The sequence below is a fragment of the Xyrauchen texanus genome, chromosome 21 (assembly GCF_025860055.1).
Source record: "Xyrauchen texanus isolate HMW12.3.18 chromosome 21, RBS_HiC_50CHRs, whole genome shotgun sequence".
NCBI lineage: Eukaryota > Metazoa > Chordata > Actinopteri > Cypriniformes > Catostomidae > Xyrauchen > Xyrauchen texanus.
Window position 1 is genome coordinate 7,033,174 of NC_068296.1, and position 25,520 is coordinate 7,058,693.

The 25,520-nt window shown below is 37.4% G+C and overlaps 1 protein-coding gene across 2 annotated transcripts in view; it reads left to right on the forward strand.

The window, feature by feature from the left end:
• Window positions 1-24,490, forward strand: part of LOC127661743 (DISP complex protein LRCH3-like) — a 38,622-nt gene extending 14,132 nt beyond the window's left edge. The window contains exons 2-21 of one of the 2 annotated variants that reach the window (XM_052152599.1): window positions 6,217-6,361; window positions 9,474-9,600; window positions 9,724-9,829; window positions 9,915-10,051; window positions 10,338-10,447; window positions 12,762-12,855; window positions 12,939-13,065; window positions 15,116-15,261; window positions 15,345-15,421; window positions 15,815-15,860; window positions 15,956-16,096; window positions 16,436-16,483; window positions 16,664-16,717; window positions 19,197-19,265; window positions 19,679-19,712; window positions 19,817-19,930; window positions 21,049-21,149; window positions 21,706-21,843; window positions 21,951-22,028; window positions 22,237-24,490. In XM_052152599.1, the coding sequence (XP_052008559.1) occupies window positions 6,217-6,361; window positions 9,474-9,600; window positions 9,724-9,829; window positions 9,915-10,051; window positions 10,338-10,447; window positions 12,762-12,855; window positions 12,939-13,065; window positions 15,116-15,261; window positions 15,345-15,421; window positions 15,815-15,860; window positions 15,956-16,096; window positions 16,436-16,483; window positions 16,664-16,717; window positions 19,197-19,265; window positions 19,679-19,712; window positions 19,817-19,930; window positions 21,049-21,149; window positions 21,706-21,843; window positions 21,951-22,028; window positions 22,237-22,434 (2,090 nt within the window). In that variant the 3' untranslated portion in view covers window positions 22,435-24,490. Of the gene's footprint in view, window positions 1-6,216; window positions 6,362-9,473; window positions 9,601-9,723; window positions 9,830-9,914; window positions 10,052-10,337; window positions 10,448-12,761; window positions 12,856-12,938; window positions 13,066-15,115; window positions 15,262-15,344; window positions 15,422-15,814; window positions 15,861-15,955; window positions 16,097-16,435; window positions 16,484-16,663; window positions 16,718-18,706; window positions 18,788-19,196; window positions 19,266-19,678; window positions 19,713-19,816; window positions 19,931-21,048; window positions 21,150-21,705; window positions 21,844-21,950; window positions 22,029-22,236 lie in introns of both variants that reach the window. The other variant, XM_052152597.1, reaches the window with a different exon arrangement.
• The last annotated feature ends 1,030 nt before the right edge of the window (window positions 24,491-25,520 follow it).

Genomic DNA, 25,520 nt, shown 5'->3' on the forward strand with positions numbered 1-25,520 from the left:
CTAAACGACTTACCAAAACTATAGTTACTAATATGAAATCTGTGGAGTAGTTCATTTTTTTTTTAATGACTTCAACCTAAGTGTATTTAAACTTCTTCAACTGTATAACCCAGACAATTCTATTCTATTAATATTATGCAATATATTTCTGTCCTAAATTGTTTACTTTCACATTATGTTAAGGGTGTCTGATTAATCCCACGAACCCTTATTTTGCATGAAGGAAAACAAAACGAGATTCTATGACTATTTGAAAATATTTTCTCAACAGAAAACAGTAAGTGGGTGTTTCCTCCTGCATGTCATTATCCCTGCATATATTAATGAACCCAAAACCTTTGCCATTATACAAACATTAAAATAAATTGAAATGGAGCACTTTGCTTTCACTATCAAAATTGTTTCTATTTTGGCAGAATTTGGCACGAACCTCCGCAAATAGCATGCCCATCAGTGTTTCAAAGCAGTTCATCTTCATGTGCTCTTCCAAAGCTGCTCTGACTGTGGCCGGGTTAATTTGGAGTGCTCCGATAACGGCACAGTCATGGTAATCATGGTATTTCTATATTCACCTCAAATTCCCTTATTTGGACATTAAAATATTGATTTGGGGCGGCTGTGCCTCGGTGTGAGAGCGGGTCGTCTGCCAATCGCAGGGTTGGCGGTTCGATTCCCGGCCCACACGACTCCACATGCCGAAGTGTCCTTGGGCAAAATACAGAACCCCAAGTTGCTCCCAATGGCAGGCTAGTGCCTTGCATGGCAGCTCTGCCACCATTGGTATATGAGTGTGAATGGGTGATTGGGACACAGTGTAAAGTGCTTTGGTAAACTCTAAGGTTAAAAAAAGCACTATATAAGTGCAAACCATTTACCATTTATGTAATGCAGCGGGATGGCAAGCCTCAAGATGCTTATGTCAACAAAAAGCAAAACAGACAGGTACCTCTTCGCCTAAACGTAGCAACATTCAGTCGAACCACAAAAGGACTCGCAAACGAGCCGTGCTCAGAACACCTGAGGTCTGAGTTCGGTTTGTTTGTGGGACCTTTTTGGGGGTTATGAGATCATTTGGCTTGTTCACATATATGCATTATATCGCTTTGAGACCATTTGGAGTGCTCAAGCGAACTAGGTGTTAGTTTAGTAAACTAAATGTACTCTGTATTGTTTGTGCATATAAATGGAAACAATTAAGTATTATTCTTTAACAGTGTGGAAAACAATGATTATTTGAGGAATATATTTGTTTCTTTGCAGTGTGTTTTATTGGAAAGACATTTTGATATAGATAGGAATGAAAAGGTAGTCCTTTGTTGGAGAGGCAGAATTGAACATTGTTAAGGTTATTGTGTTGTCTGCTGTCTTCTTGCCTTGGGCCTTAAACTGATGACTGTTGTGTATGAGTACTGATGAAGTGAAGAGAACTGTGTCTATGTTTGAAAGAGGATATGATTCAGTGTAAAGAGCTGTTCGGACCTTCATAAAGGAAATATAAGTGGAAAAAAAGGTTTTTGTTGCGCAGTCTTTGCTTATTTCAGCTGTGATGTTGGTTAATACTGGATGTTTTTAGAATTGGAGCATCATTTGTAAACGCTTAATTCATCACGGGGATCAAGGACTATTGAGGAAAGTGTTTTGGATGCTTTCTAGGCCTAAAACTATCTGATATGTCTCATTTAGTGGGTGTTTTCCAACATCTGTACTAGATGTGTAATGGTTCTCTGTAAAAAAAAAACGAACTGTACTGTTCGCCACCCATGGTTCGGGAAGCATTGGCACCCCGGTCGGTTCACCTCATGTTTAATGATTCTTCTGGATCACAAGTTTTGGTCAAGAATACAAAGCTTCAAACAGACAGGCACAGTTACAACCTGCGCTAATGCACCTGAATGGATCTGTAAATGGATACGCTCCACCTGTGTCTCACGTGGGTCAACTTGATGACATCACTGCTCTGCAAGCGTTGTGTGTAGTTGCTAGAGAAGCCCACTGCGTTTCTCCTTTCTGGGAACATTTTCATTTTCTTTTTACAGTCAATAACAACAGCGATGGTCAAAAGATGGTAAAAAAAATGGTTTGCAGATTTTGTTCGACACGAGTGCTGTATTCTTGATATATTTGTCAATAATGCTCATGAGGGTTTATTTAAAACGTGCACGAAAGTTCTTCCTGTTCCCTTGCATGGCTATAATCTGTCACAAGCAGCAATAATGTGCTTTGATTAATGGCATTAAGATACCGTTATAGTAATACATTGATACATGATTAATCATTAATGCCAACATAATCTATTTTTAAACAGGCTCTGAGTGCTAATTCGGACAGACATGAAACAATAACTAAAGCACTTGGGGTGTTCATGTGGGATTTCCATGTATGATTAAAATACTCAAGCAGAATTATCACAACATCCCTTCTCGTATCCATTCTAATAGCAAGGTTATTCCTTCTATAGTGATGTACAGCTTCCGAATATTGAATATGTTGAGATGAGTTGGACGTGCACTTTGTTGATGCATGTAGTGTATTAGTGCAAGTATTAAGTTAAAATGTTGATTTAGGGATTAGAGATTTTTTTTTTTTACTTGAGGACCTGACAAAAATGAACCATGGTTTTACTATAGTAATATATTAGTAACCATGACTGCTGTCATTGAAGAGGTTAAGATGTTTGCGTTCTGAAATTATTTTTCTGACAATTAAGCCAATTTTCCCACAGTTATTATTACTGTGATGCAAAAAACAAAAACAAAGAAGTATTTAAGTATTTTGATGTGATTGTAGGATTTGTTTAACTGATTTAAGTTATGCTGCTTCAATGTTTTTTTTAAATAATTGCATTACTGTTGGCCATGCCTAATATTTGTATTATAATGTAGAAGCAATTACTACACTAAACTAATGAGAATCACCACTGAAAATAATGGGAATTACAAAAGAAAACAAAAACTACAATGATTCAAATGTTCAGATGCTTTATGGCAATGATAATTTGATAATTATCAATATGATAATTTTCTTTGTTAAATGCAATAAGTTTTTTTTCTCTTGATTTTGGGGTAAAATTTGACCTGGATATGTAATCTTGAGGATCACCCTTGAATTCTTCATCCAACACATCTGCCCACTTTTTAGTATACATGCTTATAGTTTTTAAGTATGGTTGAGTTTTCTATAATGGATTAGAGCTTTTTGTGTACCTTTCCTAGTATGTGTGCTGGTTTTAGGTAGAGCTCCATGTAGGAAGCAGGCATTACAGTCAGCAGTACTTCCTGTCTTCCTGATCCCGGATCTCGGCACAGCTGCACAGTTAAAAATATAGATTCAAGACCGTGGATTGGAAAACCATCAGTACATCCACACACCTGCTTGACATTTACAAACAAGATATTCTGGCTACTTATCTTTACATTTACAATGAAGCCCTGATTCTGAAACACTGATTACGTGTAACAAAACACTAAAACATACTTGTAATAGCGAACCACTTCTTAATGTGATTAGGGAACTTGCTTTCTTACATGTTTAGTTTCAAATGCATGGAAAACTTACATTCTCTCTTTCAAAGCAGATCTGACTCCACTTACAATAGCCAGATTGAAGCAACATCTAAAAACTTGGAACGTTTATCAGGACACGTTTTGAATGTTGGCTTGAAGCCTTGACTTATAAGTTTAAACAACTTTTAAAAGTTTGAAGGTTATATAGACCTGATGGATGGATAGACAGACCTGTCACACTGCTTCTTGAAGCATGACGTAAATACACGATCACAGCTGCCATTTGTTTGGCTGAAATTACCGTAAAATCTTCAGCATCTCCACAGCTCTCTACTCTTGGCAATTATTAGGCCCAGATTTTTTTCTGATGTTGAAATGAGCGTTCAAGCACCAGCAAGGATACTGGCCTCTTTCATGTAAGCCAGAGCAGAAAAAGGGCCACTTATCTTGCTGTTAGCTTGACAACTATTTTTGGTACAGCTTGTGTTATTTGCAAATCTGATTATATCAAAGCAGTTGCAGAAGCTTTCTTGATTGGTTTTGAAAATGGTCCTAAATCTTAATGCAGAAGGTACTTTGTTTACCCCTAAACTGGTATGAAAAAGTCTGATTAGATATAATGAAGAATCTGACAGGGAGGCAGCTGCTATTGGACTCAGAAACATTTCTGATTGTATGCTTGAGGGAGCAGACATATGTAAGTAGGGGAGGGCTTTAATGAAAAAAGTTTGGGAACCATTGGCCTAACAGACCATAATTGGCAATTTGGCCAATATTATAGACCTTTTCAATGACAAATGAAAACAAAGGTATTACAGTGGTACTGCAGGCAATTCTGATACCATTACCTGTAGCAGAATTTTATAATCTAGAACTGTCAAAACAAAAATTACATCTAGCTAAAACTAGGGATACACTGATGTATTGGCTGCCAATATTTTTCGGCCAGTCATTGACCAAATTAAAACCATCAGTTATGAGCATGAAAACGCAGATATGAAATACTGGTTTATTTATAATGATCGCACTTTATAAAGACTATGAATTCAAATGTACAATCCAGAAATAATTATAGCCACACTATGTAGAAGGGCGGGCACTCCTAAGAACATGTAATATTTACATTTTATTCTGTCTCGTTCTCATGTTAATGTGTTAAACGCCATAAATGGATGTGAAAGCGGCACTAACCTATAGGCTACATGATAAGGGAAACCATTCAAAACACTTTGAAACAAGCAGAATTTGACTTCTGAGACATTGGTATGACATCCATTAATGATGCATGATTGATTGAATTAAGATTGAAATCGCAATATGGCCTTGTGTGATTACTAAACCTTAAAAGGCTGCAAAAACAGAAGTGCAAAATCATGTTAATCATATTTTGTATATTTTTTTTAATCTTTATATCTTGTATGTATCTTTCAATTTGGCTCTCTTTAAAATTTTGGCCTGTCATTAGTTCAACAGATCCCATGTTCAATGGAAATTATTTATGGTTAGAACTGTGAAAAAGCTTTTGTGCTGCTTTGTAAATTTTTTATGCACTCCTAAGTAAAAAAAGTGATCTAATGACAATATAATGTAAGTTGCAAAATATCGGTATCGTTATTAGCCTGTAGTTTTTGTTAATATCGATATCGGCCAAAAAGTGACATATCTGTGCATCCTCAGCCAAAACAAAACAATATATTCAAAAACTGAAAATAAACAATGAGATGCCATTACCGAATCCTTTAAATAAGACTTTGATTTTGAGGCAACAACTTTTCTCAAAGGACATCAAATGTTTACCTGAAATGACTTATCCAGACATATACCATTATCTTGTTGGCACTGAGTGCATCTACATGAGAGGCGATGAAAGTTTATTGTAGTTTAGATGCTTACAATTATTTTCTTAGCAGAAAGATTGGGACTATTTGTTTGCTCACATTCTAATCAAAAAAGCTGTTAACACTGATACCATGTGGTGTGTGCAGCTTCGTTCATTATAATTGGAGCAATCAATAAGGTCACATTTAGAGCCCAATAAAGAAAGACTGACTCTTAAATAGCCAGCTAGACTCTACCTAACTAAATCGCAATTAGTCGTCAACATTGTTCACTTACCAGAGATGAAATCTGTGCTACACATCCTACAGTTGTAGTACTGTATGTGTTGACCTCTAGTCAAATCTATACTGTTTTTGTCTGTCTGTTTTTTTTTTTTTAAATAGCATTCACATTAAAGCTCCAACCTAAGATTTTACATGCTTTAAGTGAAATAGGCATTTAAAACATTATAATGTACAGTATGAAAGATGGATAACGGTTAAGTACTTATGAAACATGGCATATCAGAAAAGAGTCTCTTGAATGGATAAAATAAGCCCTGATATTACTTGCTGTCAATATTGGCCAATTCATACCAATGCTTATAATTAAAACAATGTTACTTTTGGCTGGTACCAATTTGTTGTGTGTCCCTAGTGGTATCATATCCATGATTTGCAGGAGAGTGGAGCAGAGGTTCTGAATGGTTTTGAGACACAATGTGTTTAGTGTCGTTCTAGAGCAACATTCCAGTAAAGGACAGTCCAGCAGCTCATTAAACATCACACATGCTTTACATGAGCAAAACCAAAGACAGGTGTGTGTGTAGAATATCTCAAGCCAGACACCTGTTTCTCATTGTCTCTCTTTCTCTCTTTCTGTTATCTTGCCGCAGACCTGTCACGGAACAGGTTGACGGAGCTGCCAATGGATGTGTGTATGTTTGTGTCGCTGGAGAATCTAAACCTGTACCAGAACTGCCTACGTTCACTACCAGAGAGTCTGATCAATCTACAGTCCCTCACCTACCTGAACATCAGGTAATAATGCAATATAACACAAAGAAATAACATTCACTTCTTACCATGACAACAGTCACCAAGCATCCAAAAATAACTTTTTGATGGAATTAATATTATCATATAATTATTAATATTATTTCGGTATGGACCAAAATAGAAAATTATACATTTAGTCGTGGTTCGCTTAGCGTTCACACTGGCATTATTAACACAGAACCTAAAGATACAAAAGGCATCAGGATAAAGTAACAACCTGATTCGACAGCTTTTATGATGTATATTTTGTGACGGAACTTGCCGATCATCCAAAACAATGCTGGCTACTGGGCTAAATGCGCTTGTTAGATTTATGTGTGTATATATATATATATATATATATATATATATATGGTGGTATTTTTACCAGCTGAGAAGAAACGAAGAGAGCATTCAAACAAATGTGTGAAGGAGTCAAAATAGCACCAGGAATTCCTCCGTTGTACACACAAACGAAGATATGCTGCAAGGGCGGTTGCTGCACTGTACTCCTGTACTGAACTGTAATGGGCAACATAGCTCCTATGATGAGAAGAACCAGGTATGCTTAAGGTCAGTATTAGGCAAATGACTTCCTGTTATTGGTCCGTTTAGACATCTTTGGTCCATGCTGCATTCATATATCAATCAAACCACACCAGAGTTCATTTGGAAGTGGTCCGAGAAACTCTGTTCAGGTGGTCTTGGCCCGCTTGTTTGGTGCGCACCAAAGTTCAGATGGCAGTCTTCACACTTGTTCAAATGAACCGCACTAAGGGTGTGTTCACACTTGTAGTTCGGCTCTCTTGGTCCGGACCAAAAGTGAAAATGATGCATTAAGTCCTGGTTTGTTTAGCGTTCACACTGGCATTTATAATACCGAACCTAACGTCACAAAACCAAAAGCATCAGGGAAAAAATAAATAAAATCATTGTTGTTTTATTGTGTGCGACTGAAAAGTGCAACAATAAATGTCTAAGTGTTTTGTCAAGCCGGCCCCAGCTTCCTCCTTTCCTTGATTGGAAATTCATTGTTACAGTGAAGTACCAGCTGCGTTTGTAAGTTCTTCGAATACTGTGCACAAATACATAGGATTAGGAACTGAGAACCAGTTCTTATTCAGAACCAGTTCCATTCTTTACAATATTCCAGAATCGGATGATCTTCGTGAATTTTGGCCCCGTTAATGGTTCACGTGGATACATTTTCCGCCGATGCGGCTGGAACACCGTACTGAAATACTCCTACAGTGCATTTCTGCAGCAGCGCTGCCCTCTACTGGTCAAAAGCGTAAAACACAAAGAAATGACTCTAATGAGCCGGCTCTGTTGAAACCACAGCACAAAACAGACAGCTCTTCCGGTATGATCTGATTACTGAAAGAACGATTTAGATGAGCTGGTTCTTTTGAATCTACATCGCGAAACATACAGTGCTTCCTGGACAGTCAGATTCACAAAAGGATGACTCATGTGAGCCAATTCTTTTGAATCTAAAGCGCGAAATATGATGCTTCCGGTCTAGTCTGGTATAATATTAATCTTACACTGATGTGCAAGTTATGAATGGCCAACTCGAAATTAAATAAGAACTGTTGAAGTCTTACGAGCTTGAAGTACAGCATTAGACAACAGAACACAGTCTAAACTGTCTCTGGAACTGTTAAAGTTATGTCATATGACTTCAGACCTGTAAGACTTTAATAAATCAGTGCAGTTGTTCATATAATAATGTTTAAATAAAGATACACAAGTTTTGTAATACAAGATATTTTATATTTAAAGAAAAAATGAATGAATGAAATATGCCATCACATTTCTTGTTTGTTTAGATATAGTCCAGATATAGCATAGTTAGGATCCATTATTGGCTTGGATATATGCATCTAAAAAGTAGGCAAACACACCTTTTACAAGTATTGTATTAAATATATTTCTGATTTGTTAGCTCTGTAGAAATCTTAAAGGATTTCCAATAAGAATTGCATTTCTCATTTTCAAATAATTCTTCCTCAAAAGTACTAAAAGAACTTCTGGAATTGTTACTGGAACCGGAATTATTAAATTTCTTACGATTCCCATCCCTACAGATACATTTAAATACCTGGATGTTTCTCAAAATAACATATGTCATATAATCACATGTCGAGGTGTAGTCACATGACTTTTTTAAATGAGCATCTATATGTATTCCTATATAATTTCTATAGGACTCTATTTAGAGTAAATGTGTTTCCATCATAGCTTATGTGCATGTCGTCTTATCAAATAAGAAAACGATCCACCTCAAGCCAGTGTATGTTTTTTTTTATGCACATTTTTGAGAAATTATTCGCATCTTGGTGTTTCATCCAGGATTCTTATCTCACTCATCTCAACTGGTAGGCCAACAGATGTTGACACGGCTTTAAACGTTCATGTGTCATTTACTCACCGGTGACAACTGAAATAAAAATAAAATCTAAAATATGTATATAGACAAAAAAAAATACTACAATTAATTGAAAAACAAAACTAAAACTGACAAACACAGTTTGCTAAATAATAATAATAAATAATAATAATAAAAATAACTATATCTATAATCTATTCTAACTTTGATGCTTAATGTTTGAAATACATTTTGTAGACTTAAATTGTGCTTGGGTAATTTCTTTACATTTTATCATTTTATTTAAATGGATGAGTTGGAGCAGATAGTGAAGGAAAAGCAGCCAACAAGTGTCCAGCATACATTGGAACTCCTTCAATACTGTTCAAAATGCATCCCACCTCATGAAGTTGCTTGAGAGATTAACTGGGATATGTAGAGCTGTTATCTATATAAAGAGTGGCTACATATGTTCATTCAGACTTAACGCATTCTTGAGCTAAAAAGCTAGACATAACGCAGTGGTCTTGCGAGCCATTTTTTGACACCGCATCTTAATGGGCACAACAGTCAAAGACACCTGTCTAGCATATGTTCACATAGAAAAATTACAGTTGAACACAAAAATGAGCAGCCCCCCCTTGTTACAATTGCTTTTACTCAAGCCACTTTTTCACTATCGAGCTGAATGGTTATCGTTTTTTGTCGCCGATGATCTTGAATATTTCCTCATTCTCTCTGCAGTCGGAACCAGTTGACCACTCTCCCTGCTCATCTATGCCGACTGCCACTCAAAGTTCTGATCGCCTGCAATAACAAGCTGGTTTCGCTGCCGGAGGACCTGGGCAAACTCAGACAGCTTACAGAACTGGTAAGGGTGTATGCTCCACATCTGGACCAATGTTCTCATGAGTTCTGCATTTCCTCTTTACATTTCCTCTTGCTAATGCACATTACATTACATGTCAACTCTCTCTCGCTTTCTCTTCTAAAGGATGTGAGCTGTAATGAGATCCAGACTCTTCCTCCTCAGATTGGTCAGTTGGAAGCTCTCCATGACCTCAACATCCGTAGAAACCACCTCATTCGCCTGCCTCCTGGTCAGCCATACTGTAGACACCTGTGCCTGTACTAAATTGGTGATACTTTCAATGTTGTGTAATATCTGTGTCATTTGGTTTGCAGAGCTGGCCGAGCTGCCGTTAGTACGGCTTGATTTCTCCTGTAATAAGGTAACAACAATCCCAGTATGCTACCGCAATCTCAGACACCTACAGAGCATAATTCTGGACAACAACCCTCTCCAGAGCCCACCTGCACAGGTAACAGATAGAGATAGATATAGTGTTGAGATATTGTGTTATGTCACAGGAAGCAGATTTTGAACCCTTTAGTACACTTTTATTTTAGAATTCAGTTTTTCTTATTTCATTGTAAATTAAATCTGATATCATTCATATATGTTAAAATGCATGTGAAATTAGTTTATGGTTTTCTTGCAAAAAGGACCATCAAGAATATCCTTGTAAACAAAACACCAACTGTGATATGTTTTCAAACCTCCTCATGTTTTGTGTTTATGATGATATGTTTCTGGATGTGTTATAGAAATGCATAAAGGGAAAGATTCATATATTTAAATATCTGAACATGGAGGCGTGTAAAGCAACATCAGACCTTCCAGATTATGACAGACGACCATTGCCCTTTGGATCCTGGTGAGAGATTACACTTTTAAAACACACAGTGGCCCTAAAAGAGTATTTCAACACTAAAGTCACTCTTAATTTATGAATGGCAGTGTATTACATCATAAAACAGGTATCGAAAATAGTGTATTGTTCCATTAAGGGAAATAGCTTTGGACTCCATGCACATATCAAACCATGTACCATTTATTTATTTAAAAGATATAAACACAAGCAATCTTTTTCAAGCAAAGCATTTCACAAAAATACTTTTGTTTGAAATTATAAAACAGTATATATATATATATATATATATATATATATATATATATATATATATATATATATATATATTAGTATAAATGTACTATTTGGACCCTTTTTGGTTGCTAAACATTAGTGAAATGTCCATAGTTCATGTGATGTACTACCCCTGTTTCCTACATTCACTAAAAATCACCTTAACACTAATTGCTTAAAAGCTACTGTAAAAATGTTTAGTTGGATTAGTTCTGAGGAAATCTCTAGCATCATTTTTTTGCAGATGTCATTGGTTAAGTGTCCAAATACTTTTTGAGGCCACTGCATGTTACATTACATTCCATTTGACACAGTTGAAGCCAGTGTTTATTGGCTCTATCTCGCAGGGGATGAACAGAGAAGGGTGATTCTATAGATAAGAAGGGAGGAAAGGAAAAGACATGTAAAAAGAGAGAGAGATTGGATTGATTGGAATGAAGGCATGAAGAAGAGAGATTGTTGCTGAACAGGATTACTGCAGCAGACCCAGATGAAATGATTTAGAGATTGGAATCAAACTTCATGTGTGGCAGCAACTTAAATGTATATACTTGCCTCATGTTTGCGTTGATCATGCTCACGGTGTATATGTTATAATAATAATAATAATAATAATTTAGTTTATATAGCACCTTTTGGCAATTAAGCACAAGATGCTTAAAAGGCAAGTCAATAAAAATGTATTTTAATAAACACTTAAAAACAGTCACAGATTCAGCAGATCTATTATCTCTTGAGAGGCTGTTCCATTATCTTGGGGCCTTCACTACAAATGCTCTATCACCTTTTGTTTAGTAAAAAACAAGATTGAACTAACTTCCTGACATGATATTGAACATTTTAATTAGTATCTACAAATTTCTCACCACCTTCTGAATATTTGGGACCACCTGATTAAGTGTTCTCAATCTGACTTTTTTTTAGAATCATGGCCAATTATAATAAACTTTAAGCCTAATATACACGCTTGAAGAACAGTTAAATTAGACAGATCATTGGGATTCAACAACAAATACAATTGCAGGTCGTCTGCTTATCAATGAAAATTGATGTTGTATTTTCGAATCACAGAATCAAGCGGTAGCATATAGAGTGAAAACAAAATTGGCCATGATTGAAGAGGAGGACATCTCATCTCCAACAAACACTACAAATGTCCTATTCATCAAGTAGGACACATACCAGTCTTAAGGCACCTCAGATATTCCCACCCCTCAGATTGTCTATCTGCTATAGGTTGCTTTTGGGACTGGACTCTATAGCTATATATCAAATTTTTTCAGCCTTTTGTATTATATCATTATGTATCTATTTTCTCTCAAAAATTTTTTTATATATATTTACCAACTTAAAGCTGAAGTATGTAACTTTTTCAGTTAAAATACTTTCTTCCATCCCTGCTTAAAATGCAGAGACAACTATTAGTAAGCCATTCATAGGGTAATTTTCTCGAAAACTATAAACACTGTTTCTCTGGCGCTCTGGATATCGCTCTGTTTGTTTTAAACACGACCCGCTTAGACCTGTCTCAACAACGTTACTCAAACAATGGCATAAGTTGGGGGTGGTACAATCACTTTGTTTGACCAATGGCAGATGTGTGGCATATTATGAAACTGTTTTGAAAACAATGTTTATTTTTGAAAATCCGTGTGGTGGTGCTAGTGGTGCAGAAATTACATCAGATTTAACACTGAAGTTTAAAATTAAGATGCTTTTAAAACCTCTAAAACGCTCACATTCTCACTATATGTTAAACTATTGTAATGACACAGGCTTATGGGGCCTATAATGGGAATTTTTTATATATACACTAAATCACCTAGAAATAGGTGAACATACATTTATATGTTTACACGTTAAGTAATAATGAGTAATATGATATTCTTACTTTTTTTGTTCCCAAACACTGTTGATCACGCATACTATTTTTATTAGTTTTTAATACTGTGTGATTATCTGTATTTGATCACCACAAAACAGGCAGCAGAAGATTTTTTTGTCTTTTTCTTAAGCATTTCTCTGTTCTATCCCTGTCTATCAGTGTGGAGGATTTATATCCGGGTCGGACGTATGGAGCTCTGGACTCTGGTTTTAACAGTGTGGATAGTGGAGACAAGAGATGGTCAGGAAATGAGGCAAGTGCTTCTCAACCTCACCATTTTCTCTATTATGTATCGCTCATTTGTATAATTTAATCAGTTTTATTTTTTCCTTACAGCCTTCAGATGAGTTTTCAGACTTGCCGTTGAGAGTGGCGGAAATTACAAAAGAGCAGAGACAGAGAAGAGATCGAGAGAGAGAACGTGATGAGCACCGGACGGGATCTCACGTGACTAATGGCACATGTAAGAGGAAATCTACAGTGCAGTTATAAAACAAATAGTTGCGACTCTATATACTGATCGGATGAGTTACAGTCCAAGCTGTTGTAATATTAGCCGATAAATGCACACCTGTGACCATTCATCAGCTCATTTCTTTATTTCAGCAGAAGTGTATAATTTCTGCGACACCAAATGGAATTGCAAAAATAAATGTTGTTTTCAAACAGATTTCTGAATACACCCCCTGTCTGCCATTAGTCAAAAATAGTGATAGTCCCACCCCAAACTCACTCCATTGGTTGAGGCGATGTTTCTGTGTCAAGCTGGCCGGGCTGCTCAAACAAACATTTTGGAAAGCCCTACATAAACAAAAAGAAATGTCCCCTTTTCTGGTCACTGTATTTTAAAGGTAATTTTGTAAAAATCCAAATAACTTTACAGATCTTTATTGAAAAGGGTTTAAACAAAGTTTTCTATGCTTTTTCATTGAACCACAAACAATTAATAAGCATGCACATGTGGAACGGTCATTAAGACACTAACAGCTTACAGACAGTAGGCAATTATGGTCACAGTTATAAAAACTTAGGAAACTAAAGAGACCTTTCTACTGACTCTGAAAAACACCAAAAGAAAGATGCCCAGGGTCCCTGCTCATCTGCATGTATGTGCCTTAGGCATGCTGTATGGAGGCATGAGGACTGCAGATGTGGCCAGGGCAATAAATTGCAATGTCTGTACTGTGAGACGCATAAGACAGCACTACAGGGAGACAGGAAGGACAGCTGATCGTCCTCGGAGTGGCAGACCACGTATTACAACACCTGCACAAGATCGGTACATCTGAATATCACACCTGTGGGACAGGTACAGGATGGCAACAACAACTGCAGTCAGTGCTCAGTCCAGCCTCTCAGCCAACTGCGGACAGTCTGAGCGCTTGTAGGCCTGTTGTAAGGCAGGTCCTTACCAGACATCACCGGCAACAACGTCGCCTATGGGCACAGACCTACCTTCGCTGGACCAGACAGGACTGGCAAAAAGTGCTCTTCACTGTTGAGTCACGGTTTTGCCTCACCGGGTGTGATGGTCGGACTCAGCGTTTATCATTTATTGGAATGAATGTTACACCGAGGCCTGCACTCTGGAGCGGGATCGATTTGGAGGCGGAGGGTCTGTCATGGTCTGGGGTGGTGTGTCACCGCGTCATCGGACTGAGCTTGTTGTCATTGCAGGCAATCTCAATGTTGTGCGTTACAGGGAAGACATCCTCCTCCCTCTTGTGGTACCTTCCTGCAGGCTCATCCTGACATGACCCTCCAGCATGACAATCCCATCAGCCATACTGCTCGTTCTGTGAATGATTTCCTGCATGACAGGAATGTCAGTGTTCTGCCATGGTCAGCGAAGAGCCCGGATCTCAATCCCATTGAGCACGTCTGGGACCTGTTGGATCTGAGGGTGAGGGTTAGGGCCATTCCCCCCAGAAATGTCTGGGAACTTGCAAGTGCCTTTGTGGAAGAGTGGGGTAACATCTCACAGCAAGAACTGGCAAATCTGGCGCAGTCCATGAGGAGGAAATGCACTGCAGTACTTAATGCAGCTGGTGACTACACCAGATACTGACTGTTTCTTTTCATTTTGACCCCCCCCAAGTTTGCTGAAAATATAAGTAGTGAGAGGACGTATCTTTTTTTGCTGAGTATATATACAGGAGTAAAGCAAAAGCCGCGAACACAGTGCGTGTAAACGGGAATGACGCTTTCCAGCCATAAGGAGCTTTCTTGCAATATATGGCTTTCATGTGTCCATGTAAACAAACTTAATGTTCTTGTTTTAGGCTTGCTTAGAGTAAAAACGTGCACACAAGCCGTAGTGATGTCCGATTTGTGAGCTTTTTCCATGAATAAATCAAACTAGTTCTCAAATGATCTAGATGATTCTCTAAAAATCCTTATCTTATAATTAGAAACGACTGGAAAGTTCATAGAAAAGACTTTGAAATATGTTTGAGGGTGAATGTTATCTTAAAGCATGTTGACTGCACCTGATCCTTTATCTCTTCTCTTAGTGGAGTCGGAGGTTGAACAGATAGACTTCATTGACAATTGTATGGGGGAGGAGGATGAGGAGGGTGGGCGGAGCCGGAGAACTGTGGAGCAAGTGAGCCTCAGCTCCCAGTTCATGGCCTACATTGAAAGACGAATCACCAGAGAGGTACTATGCTTGCTGACGTCAGACTGGCAAATGTTGCCATCATATCCTGCATTGGTAACATTAACTTTACGGATGTGTTTTAGGGTTCACCGGTGAAGACCAGCCCATCCAGAGATTTAAGAACGGATGACCCAAGACGCCAAAGCTCCCTACATAACCGGTACAAACGTACTCATTTTTATGGTTCTATATGTTCTACACTGTATGTATTCTATAATTTAGTAGTTTCTTTATTTTTTCCATTAATTCACATATTATATCAGTCAAGGTTTCTTTCACCAAAAAATATTTGTTATACAGATTTCATGACCATTTTCCACCCTCTCTCTCTAACCTTACAATTAAGCAGTTTTTGCTACTGTACCTTTAAGAATTTTATGTGTACATGAGCTCTGTTATGATTTATCATTTCTGTACACTGGCATAGTTCATACTGTCACTGATCAAGATTCTGAAGAAGTGTTCATATGTAAATGTGGGCGGTCGTATGTAATGTCATAACCACAATGATTTTGAAAGAACTTTGTTTGTCAAACTGTTGTTCTCTTTACAGTGGTGGGTCAGATACTGGCGTCACATCTTCATATGCTCACAGTCAGGTAATTGTAACTGTACATACTCTCTCTAGCACAATATACAGTAAATTAAATAAAGTCCTGTTTTTTACTGTTATCTTTTGGGTTCTGTGTGTTAGCGGACTGCCAGTGTGACATCAGGTTCTGGTGTCGGTGTGGAGAGAGTGAGAAGAGAAGCTCAGGTAGCTGCACTGCGGTACGAGGAGGAACGACAGAAAACCAGATCAGTGCAGAGAGAATCTGTTATGAACTTTGTGAAGGTACACTCAGAGATAGCAAGCATGATAGACACTCACGTAAATCAAAGATGAGCGTGTCAGGTGATAAGCATACTTTGTGCTTGAAATTTTCAGTGCCGGAAAACCTTGTCCAAGTCTATTCAAATTTCTCAGTCTCACATGAAGCCCTGACCACTGATATATACGCACATGGATATTTACATGTTGTGATATACAGGATATAACAGAAGATCTATTGATTAACACTTTATATCTTCACCACAATATATTTTGTCATATCGCCCAGTCCTAGGTTGAACTATCCCTTTAATTAATACTGCTGCCACCATGCTGGAAAGATTTTGTCTTGTCTATTTTCAGAACAAATCGTCTCCAAGTCCTACGAAGCTCAGTCCAACAGACAGTGAGGTAAGGGTCTTTCTCATCACTCCTCTTCTTCAGTTACTGCACTGACATACATTACCATTACCTCCCGAGTCCCCACCTATCAGTTTATCCTGCCCTCATTGTTTGATGTGTGTGTGTGTGTGAGTGAGTGAGTGGCCCTGTAGTGTTACATCTAGTCTTATGTGTACTGTTCCACCCCAGAGTCTGTACCCCTCCAGACGGTCCACTCACACAGACGACTCTGCCCTCATTATGGTAAGAGCCAATCAGCTCAGATTAAAGGTTGCCATTCTCCTCCTGTACGTCTCTCTAAACCAATCACATTCACACTTCATCCTTTGTTTCATCTAATTTCTTAGAACAAGAAACTCTGTGTGTTCATTTTCCTTAACAGATGTCTTTCCAAATCTGAGTCAAAATTCTGTTATTCTTTACTCACCCTCATATAGTTTCTAACCTAGGGCTGCACAATTAATCGAAAAACGAATCACGATTACGGCTGCCACGATTATGTAATCGTGAAAACTGATGATTACAGCGTTTAATTTAAGTCTGCTCCTGTTGCGTCAATGGTTTCTATTTTCAACATGTTTTTGCAGCAGTTGAGTATTCTAACCAATCACTAACATGGCTGTTGAGCAATGAAATGGCAATGGCCAATCAGAGCCATTTAGATTAGTCCTCCTTCCTATCTGTAATGACAACTGATCCTAATGGGCAAGTTTTAAACCATCTGAATGCCCAGATGCTTGCTTTATGTTCTTGCTCTGTTCGCTCAGCACATTAAAATGAATACTGAAGAAACATCACCTGACACTTGAAAGGAAGCTGTAGAACAAGAGCGAAAAGCACTTTGTAAATATTTTGGATTCATTGCATATTTCTCTGCTCGCTTTGAACGTAGTTAAATACACTGCAAATGAGCAACACTACAAAACTGATTAGACAGCTTTGTTTTTAATGAGAGCATTCGCGAGAGTGCAGAACATTGTGCGGAGCGTCATTGAGCTTTGCTCGATTTCTGTGTACAATATATTAGAAATGTAATAACAGTTTTGTTTTGTCGTGTTAATAAGTAGGCCAATGTGAATTTGATTTGTACAATAAATAGCAATAAAATAATTCAGCTTAACTGTTTTAAGTGTGTTTTGGAGGTGTAGCCAACATAAAGAATATGACATGAATAGCATATTTCAGGAATCGCAGTCATTGTTATCGCATCTGCTCTAATAAGACCCATTTGCCACGCAGCTGGTATTGGTAGATTTACAGGAATTGCACAAACTCCGATTGCAAATGACTGTTTTTAATTTCCAAAGTGCAACCACTGAGGCCAAAAATGATCTAAAGATGATCTTACATGAACAAGATCACCATTGAAGATCTAATGGGATGAATGGTCCCCTGTCTCTCCATGAAAGGTCTTCCTGAACGCAGTAACTTGGTCGATTTAAATCAGCTGTTAATAAGTTTGAATATTGAATATGCCATATTATTTACTGTACGTGGACTAATAATGTAAGCAGTAATTTTGCCATAATTACATTTATTCTATACTATAGATATCAATTTAAATACATTTTCATTTGCCTTACCTTAACAAACATTACAATATAAAATACAATATAATGCTTAAAAGATGCTTAAAAGAAACTGGAGCACAGCTCATATCCACCATTGAAATCTGCTAATCTAAAGAACCACACAGTTGCTTACTTTGTGACGTCATGGTAATTAAACATTTTAATCAACATTACTAATCGCGATTACAATATCTAGAGCAATAATCGACAATTATGATTTTTGCTATAATCGTGCAGCCCTATATATGACTTTCGTTCTTCCTTGGAACACAAAAGAAGATGTTAAGCAGAATGCTAGGGCCTGTATAGAAAAAAATGCAATGAAAGTGAATGGTGACTGAAAGAAGTGAACATTTCCTTCTGTGTTCCATGAAAAAAATTCACACAGGTTTGGAACAACATGAGAGTGAGAAAATAATTACAGAATTTTCATTTTTGGGTGAACAATCCTATTAACTGCTAACCTTCTAACCTGCTTTAATCTTACACGCCTGCCCTGCTGCTTTGCTTGTCTCCCCTATTTCTCCCTGTCTCTCTCTCTCTTTGTTCCTGTCTCTCTCTCTCTCCTCCCCCTCTCTCTCTCTCTCTCTCTCTCTCTCTCTCTCTCTCTCTCTCTCTCTCTCTCTCTCTCTCTCTCTCTCTCATGTTCGTTCTATATCAGAGTGAGTTTGAGCCTCTACTGATATTTGAGATAGACACAGATACCAACACTATAAAGAAGAGACCAGACCCTCACAAACAGGTGAAAGATACACATAAACACATTCGCATTTATATAGTTTTAAATTAAGCTAATTATAATTGCTACATATTAATCCTTATAAGAGCCTAACCGTAAATAAAAACAGTATATTGACAGATTTACATTGGCTGACTTCTGGAGACATTTCTCATTCTTTTTCCCTTATATTTTCATTTATTTTTTTATAGCATGGTTTGAAATACTCACTGATCAGATTTGGGGTTTTCACTTTTTTTCTTACTCAATCTGTGCGGTATATGGCATTTGGGACATCCTGCAGTATTAGCAGGAATTAAACTATGAATTATTTCACTCCTATACACTTTCCCAAACCCTCTATTCATTTCCTGCTTTCATTCCTTTGTTGTTTTCCATACTACCCGTTCCACATTTCTCTCTGGCTGACTAGTCTCTCTCTGCTGTGCCGCTGGATGGGTGCATTTCTCCTACTTTAGGCGTCCCCTCCTGTATGCCGCAGGTACTGCGCTGCATCTTGCTGCTGGAGATTTATCTGCCATTACATTGTAGAGACATAAATGCTTAGTTTGGATGTTTCTTTTTTTTGGATGATTTTGCTCTTAAAAAGCACCCTGTGATATGGTTGGCTGGGACTTTGTTGCTTTTGTTTTCATTGAGGCAGAAAAATTACTTGACACATTAAACTGGTTTAGACATGGTGTAATATTTCAGCTGATTCATGTGCATGTTGTTTAGGGCTTGGAAATTCTCATATTAGAATTGTAATGTCATATCAAAGTGGGGGGTCATTCATAGTTCACTATTAGTGCATGCGATGGTGTTCTTTAATAATTATTTCCACTGATGTGACTTTTTTTGTTCTGTTTTAATTTTTCTTTCCAATTCTTGCTAAACAATTCCTGCCATCGGCAGCAAGGTGAAGATTATGCCTCGCTCTCACCCACCGGTATGTTTTAGTCTCAGTCATAAAGCCCTCTTATCTCTCTGTACCGCACTTTTCCCATTCAATCCTAAAAACCATTGTGACTCAACTTCCAACCTGTCCCGCAGCACTCCAATCGCCCACTTTCCCCAGCCCTGTTGCCCTGCCCCCTTCTCGCGGCCCAGCCCAGCGACCTGAGAGTTACCTGTTTAGGCTGAGTCATCTACAGGACAAGAAGAAAGGTATGTGCACCTGATGCAGACATTCTCTGCTTTTGGGACCTTTGTGATGTCATCATGCATAATTGAACATACGATGTGCACAAACCAGAATATTATGGGTAAATCTTATGAAATCTTTTAAGAGCATTTCTGGGGGTGGGGGTGTGTATATATATATATATATATATATATATATATATATATATATATATATATATATATATTTTTTTTTTGCATTGTGACATTTTCACGACTATCAAGCATATTTCCCCAGAATTCTTATTACTATTAAATGAAAAACAACTTATTTTAATTGCAATGGTTTTTTCATTATGGTAGTCATTTGTTTTTTTGCTACATTTAATTTATGCTGCTTTAATAAAAACAAAATCAGACTGAATGAGCGTTATATTTATACACTTAACATACTGAACCTGGGACTCTCCTCACCCCCCACTGGTATGCAGCATCCACCTGGATGATGCGACGGCAGCCAAAGTGCGCTCACCACACACCAGCTATTGATGGAGATGAGAGAGTAGAGTTATAGAGCCAATTAATGGATGGGGATTATTAGGAGGCCATGATTGAAAAGGGCCAATGGGGGGAATTTGTTCAGGACATGGGGTTTACACCCATAGTTTTTGAGAGAAGTATCCTGGGATTTTTAATAACCATAGAGAGTCAGGACCCCAGTTTAATGTCTCATCCGAAGGACAGTGACTTTTCACAGTATTGTGTCCCCATCACTAAACTGAGGTGTTAGGACCCACACTCTTCCAGCAGCAACCTTAGTTTTCTCCTGGAGGTCTCCCATCCAGGTTCTGACCAGGCTCAGTCAGCCCTGCTTAGCTTCAGTGGTTAACCAGTCTAGAGTTCCAGGGTGATATGGCTGCTAATGTCCGTAAAAGATGATTTTCATTACTGTATTACAGCAGCGATTATTTGTAATTGGCATTAAATTATTTGATAGTTATCGTAAAAGTGAAAATTACAATAATGATAATTAAGGAAATGTGCTTATAGGCTTATAAATGTACTCTTAGGATGTTCTGCAATATAATTATGTGTGAATCATGTTTGTATCATGTAATCGCTCGGTGAAGTGTAGCCTAATGTGAAGCTTTTGTGATTTGCAGGAGATTCAGGAGTGCAGAGGGTGGAGTCTACAGATGCAACTCCCACACAGAGTCCTGCACCAACTGGAGAGGAGGCGGAGCTGATAGAGCAACTGAGAAGGGTGAGTCAATTAAACTGCCAAAAAATCTGTTCAGCCGTGATGTCAATTTGTAGGTGAACTCTGAGGTCTAATATGCCATAGGTTCTCTCTGGATTTTCCTATGGGTTTTTATAATGGGGTTTTTGAACATATGATTAAAATAAGGTCTGTGATAAACATTACTTGATGAAACGTGAACGTTTTGTTCTACAATATATATTACACACAGTCATACCTCAAACTAGAATTTTGAAGCTTCCGTGTTTAAATGTCGCTATGTCCCATAGCGAATTCTCTTCCGGGTTTTGAACTACAAGCTGAACAGCTCTATAATCTCCCCTTCTTTTCATCCTGTTTCCATGATGACGGCAATTTCCACTTCAATTTCATCATGTGTAGTTAAAAGCAGCAATTCTTTTATTAAACTCCTGTTCATAACATTTAATTCTCAGGTTTAAATTAAATAACAAACCCATCTAATCTCATTGGATTCATTTTTTTATTTTATTTATCTTAACCACATTATATTGCTGCACTGCTGTTGTCCTGGCTGTCTAATTTTGCACCTTTCCTGTAGAATATTGAATGTCGACTCAAGGTGTCTTTACCGAGTGACCTTGGGGCCGCTTTGACTGATGGGGTAGTGTTGTGCCATCTGGCCAATCACGTGCGTCCTCGATCCATACCCAGCATCCATGTACCCTCACCGGCAGTGGTACGTTGCTGTTTTGGGGTTTATGTTGTTTATATCTGCATTTATTCATATTTTTGAGTGTTTGTGCCTGTTTGCACATGTTAAAGTTTCTTGTATTCTCTTTCCAGCCCAAACTGACCATGGCCAAGTGTCGACGGAATGTGGAGAACTTTCTGGAGGCTTGTCGCCGAATTGGAGTTCCTCAGGTATCTGTGTTAGGTCCTCTACAGTTTGCAAGCTATTACACTCTAGCTTTAATTTCTTTAATTCTAACGCCTCCAAGTTTAACAGCTAACACCTTTTCTCTCTCTTCCCCATGCCCTTCCATTTTGAAACCACCCCACATCCCATCAATTTTGTTTTATTTGAACTCATTTTTATATCCCTCCCTACTCTTCTTGGCCCTGTGGGCAGGATAGCTTGTGTTCGCCAGGGGACGTATTGAAAGGGGAGGTTGTTTGTGTGTTCAGGCTGGTTGAGGCCTTGCTCTCCCAGGCCCCACCCACACTTCACTCCACCCCTTCTACACAGCTGACTGGTTTTGCCCTCTTCTACCTGTCAGTCATGTCGCTGCTCTGTGCTATCTATTGCCACCTGGCGCCAAGTCTTTGAATTGCACTTACGTAGTGATTACTGTACTAAAACAGGCAATTGTTTGTGCGCTCATGTGTTTATGCGAAATGAGCAGATTTTTACTAAAAAGCCAGTGTTTATGCACACAAATCTTACCTTTGTTTGAGTTTTAGGTGTTGGGAATCAAGAACCGGTTCTATTTCAGACCGGTTCCATGTGTTTTAAAAATACAAGAATTTATTTTCGTAATGTTAAATTCTGTAAAGAATTCATGAATGCCTAAATTTTTTTTTGCCGATGCAGACATAAGACCGTAATAAAATACACAACAACATAGAGAACATTTGCAAACAAATTACTTTTATGAGCTGGTTTTGTTAATGAAGGCTTAAATCAATGTAATTACAGACAAATGATGCACATTCAAAAATTATTATTATTATTATTTTTTATTTATTAAATGTTATGCCAATAAAAAAAAAAGCTTTAAAATATGTTGTTAAAAATAATATTGTTTATGCATTTTATTTATGTTAAGTATATATAGTTGGGAGTACTAAAAAAAATTAAGGAACTGAATAAGGAAGTGGAATCGGAACCAGCTATTTTAAATTCCCTGTGATTCCCATCCCTAGTAAATTACATTGTTTGTGTGCATTTAAAAGAAGCACATTTTTATAGCAAAAATCAAAGCTTCATCTAAAAGCACAAAGATGGGTTGAGTCACCCATTCGGCCTTAAATAAGACTTAAGAACATGCATCCTGCTCACTAACAAAGCTCGTTATTGCACCGTGGAGCTGCTGCAACGTTTCCTAAAGGAAAATTGCAGGAGGGAGTTTTTTTTTGTGTGAAATTTGATTTTAATTTTGGGAGGTTTTTTATAAGCTTATCTGACCTGGACGATGCAAACCATAAACCCCCTGTTTATCCCATTGTGCCTTACAGTGGTGTGTGTCCATGTCTTCGACTTCACAGTTAAATAGAAAACATCTCAACTCGTAAGCAGCTCTAAACCCTACAGATAGCATGTTGGCAATCTTTTACCAGAAGCAGTTTACTCAGCACTAAAATAGGTCTATACCATAGGTCAATGTCAACCTGTTCATGTCTGTTACTAATATACAGTATACGTTTCTAACACAAAGGAAAATACAATACCGATCCTGTTCTGTGTGTGTGTGTGTGTGTGTGTGTGTCAAATTTGTGTGCCATATTGCCTGATTTTCCTATGACTGTTGTCCTTCTTTTCTACAATAAAAACTAAACTCAAGTATCTAGCTTAGACTTGTTTTCTATGGTAGTATTTATTATAAGCAACTTAAATAAGGCCATTCAAAGGTTATGGGTTCAAGTCCCACAATAGTGTCAGCTTTTTGTTGAATTGGGGTGGTCTAGTGGTCAAAGCTCGATGGTGGTAATTGGAAGGTTGCTGGTTCGATTCCCACATGTAGTGAGTTGTGAGCATTCTAGGAATCAGTCTGGGCTGCGTTTCCCGATAACGATGGATTTTGGCTCTTAAAGGAATATTCTGGGATCAATACAAGTTATGCCACACCATTTGTGGTATAATGTTAATAACCACAAACAATTATTTTGACTCGTCCCTGGAGGTTACAGTGAGGCACTTTCAATGAACGTGAATGAGGCCAATTTTTGGAGGGTTTAAAGGCAGAATTTTGAAACTTATAATTTGATAAAAGCACTTACATTAATTCTGTTAAAACACATGTATTATTTGAGCTGTAAAGTTGTTTAAATTGTAATTTTTTGTCATTTGAGGGTTTTAGGGTTTGTTGACATTACATCGTCATGCAATGAAGATGTAAAATTGGCTATAAGTTTACAAAGAAAAGGTTAGTAAGTGATTTCATCACACTAAAATCATGTTAACACACATTGTTTGTCTTGTGGTTATACTTTTGAAACAGCGAATATTTTAACATTTACGGATTGGCCGCATTCACTTTCACTCTAAGTGCCTCATTGTAACCCAGATTTGTGCTTTTTTTTAATTTATTTTTTTTAAGAAAAGAAGGGTCAGATAAATTTTTGTGGTAATCAAGATGTCAAAAATGCTGTCGATTGAGCTTGTATTGGACCCGGAATATTCCTTTAAGAAAATTCTCTATGTGCAAATTTACAATCGTTCATTCCTTTCCAACATGTGTTTCTCAAAACTACACTTAACATGCGCTTAACGTGCTACTTAAGTGTCACTGTCTATTTCCGAAGCGCAGAAATGTCACCTTAGAATCACTCATCATTGTAATCAGTGTTGGGTAAATTACTCACAGTAATCCACTACTAATTACTTATCTAGAAATAATAAGATTGCTGATTACTTACTCAATGTAATCACAGTACTAATTGTTTTAAGTTACTTTCTAAAATGCTTTTCACATAAAGGTTTGTTTTTCCACAAATGTATAATGTCTGTACAGTATTTCCTCCTTGTTCATTCGTTAACACAGGCCATAAACTCAGCAATCATTCAGTTGATAATTAGGCTACATATTTAAGAAAATAACTTTATTCAAATAATTTGCCTTGCTAACGGATTGTTGCTAATTGCCTTGCTAATGGCAGTTATGCAAAAAAACTATAATGATGCTACATACATATATATTACTTATAATTATATTTTAATTTATATTAATTTATATTATAGATGTAGCATCTATTTGAATGTACTTAATAATTGTACTTGTGTAATTAAAAATAATAATTAATTGATAGGTCAATCTCGGCATTCTACGGTCAAATATTTTTGTTAATTTGTAATCAATATTTACAAAAATATTTAATGTCTATTTATTTAATACCTAGTTGAGTAGTAGGTTTAGTTAGCCAGTCATTATCGCAAAATAAACAAAGGCAACTGTACATTATGCCTTACTTAACCATCTACTAATATTGATTTATAAACTTTCACACATGTAAAACTAAGTAACTGTTATGAGCACGTTCTTAGCTCCAGTTCCTGCTGGAGAATTGCTAAGCCATCGCGTTCACGACCCCTTAAATGTTGTCTTGCCCAAATCTTGATGATAAGGGACAAATTGCAACTGCTGCCACAAAAAAACGGAATGTTGTTTTTGGTTACTCTTTATGGTAGCGCTCTTA